This window comes from Dendrobates tinctorius, unplaced genomic scaffold (assembly GCF_039654945.1).
Source record: "Dendrobates tinctorius isolate UK_male_01 unplaced genomic scaffold, ASM3965494v1 ptg000128l, whole genome shotgun sequence".
Taxonomy (NCBI): domain Eukaryota; kingdom Metazoa; phylum Chordata; class Amphibia; order Anura; family Dendrobatidae; genus Dendrobates; species Dendrobates tinctorius.
Window position 1 is genome coordinate 54,726 of NW_027361796.1, and position 12,315 is coordinate 67,040.

At 42.0% G+C, this 12,315-nt stretch overlaps 1 protein-coding gene across 4 annotated transcripts in view; it reads left to right on the plus strand.

Moving 5' to 3' along the window:
- The window catches only part of SMARCA2 (SWI/SNF related BAF chromatin remodeling complex subunit ATPase 2), a 356,753-nt gene that overhangs the window by 51,959 nt on the left and 292,479 nt on the right, over positions 1-12,315 (plus strand). For all 4 annotated transcript variants that reach the window (XM_073542600.1, XM_073542602.1, XM_073542601.1 and 1 more), the window contains exon 5: positions 11,305-11,431. In XM_073542600.1, the coding sequence (XP_073398701.1) occupies positions 11,305-11,431 (127 nt within the window). The remainder of the gene's footprint in view (positions 1-11,304; positions 11,432-12,315) is intronic.

The window sequence follows — 12,315 nt, forward strand, 5'->3', positions numbered from 1 at the left end:
TCAAATGGCGCTGCTTCCCTTCCGAGCTCTGCCATGCGCCCAAATAGTGGTTTACCCCCACATGTGGGGTATCAGCGTACTCAGGACAAATTGCGCAATACCTTTTAGGGTCCTGTTACCCTTGGAAAAATAAGAATTGAGGGTGAAAATTTCATTTTTGTGGAAAAAATGATTTTTTAATTGTATGGCTTTATGTTATAAACTTCTGTGAAGCCCATGGGGGTTCAAAGTTCTCACCACACATCTAGATAAGTTCCTTAGGGGGTCTAGTTTCCAAAATGGTGTCATTTGTGGGGGGTTTCCACTGTTTTGGTACACCAGGGGTTTTCCAAACGCGACATGGTGTCCGATCTCAATTCCAGCCAAAAACGTCAAATGGCGCTGCTTCCCTTCCGAGCTCTGCCATGCGCCCAAATAGTGGTTTACCCCCACATGTGGGGTATCAGCGTACTCAGGACAAATTGCACAATAACTTTTAGGGTCCTGTTACCCTTGGGAAAATAAAAATTGGGGTGAAAAGATCATTTTTGTGGAAAAAATATGATTTTTTAATTGTACCGCTGTACGTTATAAACTTCTGTGAAGCCCTTGTGGGTTCAAAGTTCTCACCACATATCTAGATAAGTTCCTTGGGGGGGTCTAGTTTCCAAAATAGGGTCACTTGTAGGAGGTTTCCACTGTTTAGGTACATCAGGGACTCTCCAAACGTGACATGGCGTCCAATCTGAATTCCAGCCAATTTTGCATTGAAAAAGTCAAACGGCGCTCCTTCCATTCTGAGCTCTGCCATCAACGAAACAGTGGTTCCCCCCCCACATATCAGGTATTTGCGTACTCAGGACAAATTGCACAATAACTTTTGCAGTCCAATTTCTCCTGTTACCCTTGGTAAAATAAAAAAAATTGAACCTGAAGTTTTTTTTTTTTATGAAAAAAAGTTAGATGTTCGTTTTTTTTTTAAATATTCAAAAAAATTCCTGTGACGCACCTAAAGGGTTAATAAACTTCTTGAATGTGGTTTTGAGCACTTTAAGGGGTGCAGTTTTTAGAATGGTGTCACTTTTGGGTATTTTCTATCATATAGACCCCTCAAAGTGGCTTCAAATGTGATGTGGTCCTAAAAATAAAATGGTGTTGTAAAAATGAGAAATCGCTGGTCAACTTTTAACCTTTATAACTTCCTAACTAAAAAAAATTTTGGTTCCAAAATTGTGCTGATGTAAAGTAAACATGTGGGAAATGTTAGTTATCAAGTTTTTTGTGTGCCGTATCTCTTTGATTTAAGGGCATAAAAATTCAAAGTTGGAAAATTGCGAAATTTTCAAAATTTTCGCCAAATTTCCGTTTTTCTCACAAATAAACGCAAGTTATTTGAATGAAATTTTACCACTAACATGAAGTACAATATGTCACGAGAAAACAATGTCAGAATCACCGGGATCCATGGAAGCGTTCCAGAGTTATGACCTCACAAAGGTACAGTGGTCAGAATTGTAAAAATTGGCCCGGTCATGAACGTGCAAACCACCCTTGGGGGTAAAGGGGTTAAGGAGCACAGCCTAGTAGCTTTAGGGATCTCTCCTTGCTTTTTGCTGGATTCTGACAAGTTATCTTCTGATTCTGAACTAACACACTTTTTTCCCTATCTGCTTTCTGTGATCCTTTCTTGTCCAGTTTGTCTCAACTCCAGTCCTCAAGACCCACCAACAGGTCAATTTTTCAGGAGATCCTTATCATTGCACAGGTGATAATTTCATCACCTGTTCAAGCATTAATTCCATCACCTTTGCAATACTGAGGAAATCCTGAAAACATGACCTGTTGGTGGGTCTTGAGGACTGGAGTTGAGAAACGCTGCTGTAGTCCTTGGCCCCCCTCCCACCATATGCATCATCCCCATTACATCCTATTTTATGTCAGTCACCTGTTTATCAAGGACCCTCCACTAGGTTTGTAAATTTTACCCTAGCCCTGCTCAGGAAGTCTCAGATCCTTCTTGCGAATCATATCCATCTAAGTAGATGTTGTCAATAACTTCGGCCTCTGGTACCATTACTAAATTGTTCATTTGATTCAAATCTCTAGTGCATTTGCCATCACAGATAGTAATGGGTTGTAAGGGAAACTGAGCCTCTTATATATTGGCTTTGTGGTTAACACTTTAGCGTGCAACACTTAAGCCTGTGGTTGAATCCAACCAAACACTTAAAGCCTGCTGTAACTGAATCTCTCCCTGCAGGACCTCCTCACACTGATGCCCTTCTGTACTTTTGGACCAGATTATAACCACTCTTGTGTCTGAGCAAAGCAGCTAAGCTAGTTGAGTCCTCCCCCATACAAGAGGAGGTTTTACTTTTGGCGACACCATGGCAATTGTCTGTTCTCCTAAACAAGGGAACTCCGATGAGGTGCATTCCCTGTTCTAAAGGGTTTGAGGTTCTATTTCTTTGGTAAAATTGGTTGTTCGGTGGTCTAATAGAGCCACCAACCTGATTTTACTTGACTTCACTTTGTTTGGTGAGGCACTAGATAAGTAACACAGGCAGTAGTTTCCTAATCACATAAATTTTGCTCTCCTAGTAATGGGAGCTGTCTGACACACATACTGTCCTTCATAAAATCTGACGTCCTCTTGAATTCCTCAGAGGAATTACTTCCTCAGTATTCTACTACAGGCACCACCATGCTTCTGTCCGGCATGGTGACCATCTGGATAAGAAGATGGGCTTGCAAATCACAAGAAGATTGATGACTTGCTCTGTTAGGAATGGGAGATCTCAACAGGCTCATGCCCTTCTCCTTTGATTTTGAGATTTTTTTTTTTCTTAGAGTATGGTAGTTGGTTCCCCAGTAGTCCACAATTCACCATTCTGCCTTCATCTCACATGTCGTCCCTCAGTGACTGTTTTATATAATAATTTGAGGTCTTAAAAACCGTGTTCTTTACAGCAGCAGATTTTTGCTTGTCTGTTTTTGATTTTTATCAGGTAATTTTTTTATTAAACATTTTCAAAAACTGAAAAACAGGTAATCACATACAGGATAGTTCTCAAATAGTGTATTACATAAGCACAATAGAACCCCCACAAAAATCCCTCCCATCTTACCCCCACCCTCACCCAACAAAAGTCTCTTTTCTCTCCCGATGCATTTGGTCTCTCACGGCTACAGTTTTCCGGTTATATCCTCCCCAACGCTCTCATCCATGTTAATCTAGAAGGCGCCAACCCGGGAGTGTCCAACCAGGGCACCCACATATCCTCCCCTTTCTTAGTTGTTCTCTTTTGATACACATATTTCTCCATATCTATATTGTTATTAACTGCATCGGTAACTTCCGTGATTGTGGGTACAGAAGATCCCCTCCAGTGAGCCGCCGCTCTCTTACGAGCCTGATATAATATTCGTGAGACTGCCAGCTGGTGTCCCTCCGAGAGCGGCAGATTCTCCACCCGTCCCAGGAGAGCCATTTTGGGGGCTTGTACCATTCGACATTGATACAGTATTAAGTAAATCAGTCACATATCCCCAAAAGCTACGTAACCGGAGACAGTTCCAGGTCATGGGTATCAGATCCGCATTGGGCATTCCACACTTCCAACAATCTGTCTCTCTAGCATAGCCCATTTTCAACAGCAGTACAGGAGTTCGATAAGCTCGATGAAGCAAATAGAGATGTGACACTCTGTGCCTCGCTAACCGAGACTTTCATGACTTCTTGCGTTGCATCTTCCCATTCATCATCTGTTAAATCAAATTATGTATGATTTACTTGCGCTAAATAAATGTACCCAGGTTCAATAAAAGAATACAATGATGTCAACAGGTCCAGTAATAAACAACCAAAGGGGGATTGAATTACCTTGAATAGTGCTTGGATAGTATAAAAAAAAGGAAAAAAAGATAGTCCTGGAGAGGGGTCCTTAGAAGCGAGATGAATGAAGGGTCCTATCCAAAGATGTTCTAAAGATGGCTGTTGTCTCAGATGAAAAAAGGTTCAATCTCCATGCATACTGCTGTCCCAGCCGGTGACTAGCGTGCAACTAGAGATGAGTGGCGGCAGACAGTATGAATTAGACGCCACATACAGGAGCAGGCCTGCAAGGTCCAAAAACACTGCAGGACCTTGCGTGACGTCACAGTCGCGTGATGTGTCACGTGACAGGCAAAGGAGCACTGTGGGGGCCAGAAACGGCTTACTTTCCTACACGTTTCGTAATTCTCGGATTCCTTCTTCTCGTAATTAGCTTGCAGAATGCTAGCGTTTTCCAAGCGATCTGTTGCATCGCTTGGAGAACTGATTGAGACAGGTTGGTCACACTCGTCAAACATGGTGTTTGACAAGTGTGACCAACTTTTTACTATTGAGGCTACCTATGCGGCATCAGTAGTAAAAGAATGTTAAAAATGATAAAAAAAAATAAAAAGTACACAGCAGGGGCACATTTATAAGATTATCTCAGCACAGGAATATTGCATTTAAAACTCATCCAATTGTGCAACTTCCGAGATCTGTTAGTTAAATATTAACTTTTGTACGTGGGAAAGCCCCTTTGAGGGAAGTATGTTCTTATATTTTAACTTAAAAAATTGCAAAGGGTGCTAAACAATTTTGGTGTAAGGATACAGTGCTAAAAATTTTCCTAACTGCTGACCAACTTCTTTTATTCTCCATGATTAGGTTAACACTTTGAATATTCCATGTTAATGTGTTTGTACAGCACTGAGCTTGTTCCATGCTACTCTGCATGGAATGTCTCTTTTGCCCTGTTCCTGTATCATAGCCTTAGTGCTGTTTGGAGAGTCCTGCAGTTTGCATGCGGTAAAATTATTAGAACATTGTCTGAATTTTTGTAACTATGTCCAATCTTGGTAGCCATTTAGTCGATGCACCTTCTTTTTGGGATGTTGCTGCTTAGGAAAGCTCTTAATACTTGGCTGTTAGAAGGAAAAGCTGTCTCCTGCGGTCTATGCCAAGCGGCCTCTGTAGTCAGACACATATTTTACCAATTTATCAGCCAGCATGACTCTAATATATGGTAGTTATTTGCATTTTTCCTATACTGCAGCATTTGATATTTAGTGGCCACAATAAGAAATGATGATCTGTAATGTTTTGCTTGACAGAATATGTTGTATTTGAAATAGGTGTTCTACTGGCACAAAGCATAGAATTAGAGGTTGACTCAGTAGTGTGGGAGTGGACAATGAAAAAGTTTAAAAAATAAGCTGAAGTTGCTTCCCTGTGGTGTAGGACATGTGTCATTGTCTTTTGTGTTGGCGGGAGGTCTAGAGATAGAACTGGCCCCCTGAGGCTAATTATGTGTAACGATTAGAGATGAGCGACTTTGCCTTTTTTAGGGTCGAGTTGGGTTTCATGAAACATGACTTTCTCAAAAGTCTGGTCGAACAAAATCGGCCGACTATAGCGAAAAGTCGGAGGCTGACTGAAACACGAAACCCAATGCAAGTCAATGGGGAAGCAAAGTCGGCAGGGAGTGGATGACAGTAAACACACCTACAGTGCCCATTTCAATGCCAAAAACATCAATTCTTATTACTGAAGCTTGTCAACCTTAATTTACTTCATAATAGTTAAGCATTGAAAACTGGGGGTTATTTGGCTAAAGTTGTGGGGGGCAGGGCTGGCTCCAGGTTTTCGTGTGCCCTGGGCCAAAGTGTCAGTGCGCCCCTTTAACACATACCACAACTCATGATGCTCTGATACGGCACAGAAATATAGGTATAGTACAATGACAAATACTTCACTGCTTACATGACATGACTGATCTATTTTAAATTGTACAATAGCTCAAAAACAGGACAGTATGTTACTCCATACAGTGTTAAGGCCACCACCTTGTGCGCCATACAGAATAATGAGCCCCAAATATTTCTCCATACAGAATAATTGGTCACATATAATGTTCCATACAGTATATGATGAGCTCCACGTAATGCTACAGTATATGATGGTCCCTATGGACAATGCTCCAGTGTGTTATGGGCCCAAATAATGCTCCATATATAATGGGCCCCATTTCTAATGCTCCAGTGTATAATGTGCCCCATAGATGCTGCTCCGGTGTCTGATCTGCCCCATTTATAATGCTCCACTATATGATGGGCCTCATGGATGATGCTCCAGTGAATGATGGGCCCAAATAATGCTCCATATATAATAGGCCCCATTTCTAATGCTCCAGTGTATAATGGGCCCCTTAAATGCTGCTCCAGTGTCTGATGTCCCCCATGTGGAATGCCCCAGTATATGATGGGCCCCATTTTTAATTAACCCAGGCATGGTATGTGAAAAGATCTCCATGGAGTAATCTGGAGTGTGTGCTGCCGCATCCTTCACTTTTGGTGTGGGTGAAGGACACAAGGAAAGGGGTTGCTCCTGACCAGAAGCCTGCACTGACGACTCAGTGCTTGCATTTTTTTGAAACTTCAGAAGAGGAGGAGATAGAGCTGGAGGCTGTTTCAGCAATGTAAGCCAAAAACAGTTCCTGATGCTCCGTCTTTAAAAGCCATGTACCTACTCCCAGAAAACGGAGCCTTAGAGGCCTTCCAGAGCTACACCATGACGCAGGCTCAACACCTCCTGCCTTAGCTGTTGTTGTGTTTTTGGCACTACCAGCAGATGCACCACCACCACCATCAGTACCAGGTGGCCCCCCGCGTCCTCTTCCACCATACTTCCTCATGTTTTGGAAAATGGACCCAAAATACCAGCAGATATATGGTACTGTATCAGAAGCGTACAGCTGTATACAGTGTTGGCCAAATTTGAAATCTCGGTATATATTTCCGGAGTCGCCCTCAGACTCTCACTCAGTCTGGGTTTGACCATAATAAAAAAATGTTGTAAAAAAGGTACTGGATAACAAGATAGCAAGTATATATATTATAGGGTATAATTGAAATCTCCGTATACATAGTCCTGTAGTCACTCTCAGACTTACTCAGTATGGATTTGACCGTAATACTAAATGTCGAACAAAGGTACTGTATAACAAGATACAAGCTGTACAGGGTAATAATTGGTATCCGATTCACCGTATATATTGAAGGCGTAAACCACACACACTCACTCACTATGGATGATACCGTAATACAAAATTTTGAACAAAGGTACTGTATCGGCACATACCAGGTGTATCCAGTCTAGGGGTAATTGTACATTTCCGTCTATACTTCCGGAGTCAGACACAGACACTCACAGGCTCACTATGTATTACACCAGAATTTAAAAAGTAGAAAAAGGGAAAGGTGGTCAAAGCGTACAACCGTATACAGTGTTGTGGTACTTTTAAATCTTCGTATATATTTCAATCTCAGTAAGCCAGTCCAGACTCTCCACTACTGGAAACTACATGGATACAAGTACAGACGGAAAGTCGAGTGTTAGCAGAAATTTGGGAATTACTCATTGCGGGATAACCTCCCGGTAGATGTTGCAGAGGCGATGCAGACCCTCAATTACTGTCTGTGGAGACAGTGAAAACGGTTCTTTGTGAAGAAAAGATTGCTTTATCGCAGTAGCGTGGATCACATCACTGTTACTCGTCTCCATCAAATTGTGATCACAGGGAGAGATGTACACATTATCCTCACTGCCTATCATAATGTGTCTGGTCATTTTGGAGTGCAAAAGACAGAAGCCACAGGCCGTAGGCGATTCTATTGGATTGGCATGAGAGGAGACATTAAAAAATGGTGGCAGGAATGTCACACGTCTGTGATTATCACAACTGTGAAAGGTAATCATAAAGCTCCACTGCATCCACTTGTAAGTTGACGTCCATTACAAATGGTAGCCATTGATCATCTGAAGGTAGAGGCCAGCAGGACAGGCCATAGCTACATCTTAACCATCATCGATCAATACACCAAATTTCTAGTGGCCGTCCCTGTGAAGGATTTGACTGCCCAGTCTACACAGCGGTGGAGCAGGGAGAGCCAAGTATTGCAACTTGCAAGTGCTGTGGCCATGGCCAAGCAGGGGGGACACACAATAGTGGTCGACGGTACTGGCACAGGACCCCTCATAGTACGCTGGTGTGTCTGACGGTGAGTGGGCCCCCCCACCGTCAGAGACACTGTATTGTACAGTTAGGGAGGTTTAAAAAATGGCATATGTCGATGTGTTGTCTGGACATTCGTTCAGCTGCTGCAAAGGGCAGAATTGGGCAAGTCCAAGGAAGAGGAGGACAAAAGCGAGGCAGTTTTCTGGCAACCTATGTGTCATCAGGGGAAGGTGGGACAAAATCCTTTGAAACCCATGCATGGTTCATTTTAATGAAGGTTAGATCATCAACATTTTGGGTCGACAGACGGGTCCTTTTTTCTGTCAGGATTGATCCAGCAGCACTGAAGACTCTTTCAGATAGCACACTAGCAGCAGGGCAAGCGAGCTCCTGTAAGGCATATTGTGCCAATTCAGGACAGGTGTCCAGTTTAGAGGCCCAATAGTCAAAGGGGAATGACCTGTGAGGGAGAACATCGATATGGGAGGAGAAATAGTTTGTAACCATAGTTGACAACTGCTGTCTCCTGTCACTTTTAATCGATGCAGTGTTAGCAGTCATGTGAGCGGTACTTGAGAAATCATTCCACAACATGGTCATTAAACCCCTGTCTCCAACGCCACTTTGGCTGTGTGCACCACGAACACCTCTTCCATTGTGCCCACTACGGCTCGTGGGAGAAGCAGCACCGCTGCTGTGTGCTGGGAAAGCCTCAAACAAACGGTTTACCAGAGTTGCTTGTTTGTCAGCCTCCTTCGGGGGTATCCTGGGCAGTTTGTCACCAGGTATTGGTTTCACGGAGTTTTAAGTCCGCGACTTAGTCATCTTTGCATACTTTTGCATGGTTTTACAGGGTTCTTACCCATGCCTCGTCTAATGCAGGCCTGGGAAGGAAGGTGCTGCAGGTTGTGTTTTCGCACTAGCTGACCCATGTCTGTTTTCTTTAAATTCCTTGTTTCCCACCCTTGGGACTGGTTTGGGACGTCCCATGTGTCCCCCAATGAAGTGATAAAGAAAGGGATTTTTGTACTCATCATAAACTCTTTTTTGGAGCCTTCGTTGGGGGACACATCACCCTCCCTAACTGTACGTCTATTGGGCCTACATGCCTATGTTGTTTTGCTACATATGTTTAGTTTTTGTTTGCTTCTACTGATTTAAAAGTAACTGAGGTACTTTGTGCCTGTCGGTGGGTGTATTCTGCTGTGGAGGAGTTTTTTTTTTTTTTTTTTTTGCCTAGTGTCAGTCTCCTAGCGACAGCAGCATAAACCCATGGTTACCTGTGTCCCCAATGAAGGCTCCAAGAGAGATTTTACGGTGAGTATCAAAAATCCCTGTTTTTTAAATATGGTGCCCAAAACTAGAGAGAGTATTCCAGATGAGGTCTGATCAAGTAGGCGTAGAGAGGGGGAGCATATGTCCTGTTCTGCCCAATAAGGATGGCACCCCAGGATTTTCTCATTTAGATATTTATTCAAGCATTCACTTGTATACTAATTACACTATAAGACAGACAATGAACCTATCTTAACAATCGCCCCAATACAGATATATATTTTATAGGTCATAATAGTAAGTTTTAATGCCCTGTTAGAGAGGGATCCCTTTAGTGGGGTCCTTCCCTAGTTATTTCTATTTCCCTTTGTCCTATTTACTGTGATTCCCCTGATTTCCCCCCCCCCCACACTTGCAGGAGGGCAAGAATCTGCTCTTAACATAAAATAAAGGTATGCACTCTTTGTCATGGACAGGGTGCTGGCTCATGTCAGTCACTCTGCACTTTTGTGTCTTAAACGCTCTACACTTTCTTCTATAAATACATCACAAAAAGGTGGTCAGATTGTTTCCTAAGGAGATTTGAGGCTTTAAAATGCCCCAAATCGCAAAGATGTAATTCTGCAACGCTGCATGAGACTCATTTTCTCTCCTCCAGAGTACAAAAAATTGAATTAGAATTAGGGCAGGCAGGTTTTTCATAGAGATTGAACAGTAAATCAAGAGGGGTTACTATTCCAGCAAGAAACAGACTTGTTTTACAGACTGGGGATATTTTTCAGGTGTAGTGAAGAGGTTTATGAATCCTTCAGGAGACGTGAATATATTGTAAGAAGAAATATCTCCTATGTGGTCTTATGACCCTGCTGATGCAATGGTATACAGTAAATTTCAAGGTATTCGGTAAACTAGTGTGGTATATTTAATTATTCATACTTCACACCAAGATATATTAGCAGTAAATATTGCTGTAAATGCTGACTGAAGAGCACTGTATTTTCTCTATACAGTGTGGGTTTGGGATTCTGCGTACTAGCACAAAATGGTACAATATTATGTTTTTCCTTATTCGTTCATTATCAAGTGATTTCGTTAAAACGGGGAACAAATATTGTGCTTGGCTGTTAATTTCCGTAGGTATGATTGGAGAGACCTGCCCTATCTGTATAGGATGGCGTGGGGTTGATTGACAACTGTTTTGGAGATAAAGCTTTGCTTGAAAGTGTTAGAACCCTTCATATTTTGATTATTTCTGCTTAATCTTTGGCCTGAAACTACATCAGATTACCACACAAGTCCTAAACACAGATAAAGGGAACCAAATAAAACAAATGAGTAAAAAATATTTGACAGCTCATCAGACTGGAAAAGGTTACAAAACAATCTGTGAAGAATTTAGACTCTAGCAGTGGACAGTCACAGATTGTCTACAAGCAGAGAAAATTCAAGTCCATTATTGCCCTCCCCTGAGTAGCTCAACCAACATAGATCACAAGAGCAAGGTGTTTTAATATTCCACAAAGTCACAAAGGAATCCAAGGTAACCTTTAAACAACTAAAGGCCTCGCTCACATTAATGTTCATTAGAGAGCGACATTAAACAAAAATGGTGTGCATGGTTGGATTCAAAGATGCACAGCTACTGCCTGTCTGCAGTTTGCTAATGATCACCAGTATAAAGCAAAATCTTATCTTATTTATGCACACAGGAAGAGACCTGTCAGTCATTGGTAGTGAGCAAAGAGAAGCCGCCTGTAGAGCCGCATGTCCGACTGGTCACCCGTGCAGCTTGGTTCTTGACCAACTTTTAAAGTATTTCTCTCTCTGAAACGCTGCCGCGTTTGAGTCAAACATAACTGGCTGAAATTGTGCAGCCAGTGTCTGATACATGCTTCCTGTGGATGTAGGTTGTTTCTTAATTTGTGTTTTGACCTTTTGTGCTCAATTGTCACTGTACATTTGTGTAAACTGCCTCATTTTCTTTTATTTGTGTGTTCAGACTTCAGGCCCGTATTGCCCATCGGATCCAGGAACTAGAAAACTTACCAGGCTCACTGCCACCAGATCTGAGAACAAAAGCTACAGTAGAGTTAAAAGCTCTTAGACTTTTAAACTTCCAGCGTCAGGTGACTAATTTTTTTATTTTTTTTTTCTAATTTAAATGTTATATTCTTCAAATACACCACATTGTTCAAATCAGATTATTAAGAATAAATATTGTAAGGTGTAATCTTACAATATAAAATGCTGCAGTTTGAAAAATCGCATCTTCAAGCCTCCCTATCTAATGTTTTTTAGCTTTCAAAGTTTACACCTTCTTTGAAGACTAAAAGAAACCCACTAGACTGAAAAATCTCTTCTTCAATATTTTCTATCTAGTTAGTGTTTGTTTTAGTCCTTACAAATATTGTAAAGTGTAAACCTTTGAAGGCTAAAAAAACACTGTATAGGGAACCATGAAGATGCGATCTTTCAAACTGCAGCATTTTTACAGAAATATTGCGGGTTTGCTGCAATTACAGATACAAATAAGGCTATGTGCCCACGTTGCGTTTTAATCCGGACACTCAAAACCTGACTCCTTCCCAGAAATCACGCTTTTATTTCCGCACGATTTTACCGCGATTATGTTTGCGATTTTGCCGCGATTTTCGTGTGCGATATTCAAGCACTTTCCAAGCGATTTGAAGCATCGCTTGGAAAGTGATTGACAGGTTGGTCACACTCGTCAAACATAGTGTTTGACAAGTGTGACCAGCTTTTTACTATTGAGGCCGCCTATGCGGCATCAATAGTAAAAGAATGTTAAAAATGATAAAAAAAAAATAATAAAAAATCGGGGTATATTTACCTTCCGACGTCCTGCGCAGTCTCAGCGACGCTCCCGTTCCCAGCGATTCTCACGAGACCGCTAGAGTAACGCGAGACTACTTCATCACGGGACCTTGTCGCAAGGCATTACTGGGAAAGCTGAGGCCCGGGAAGGCTGCGCGTGACGCCGCAATTTTTT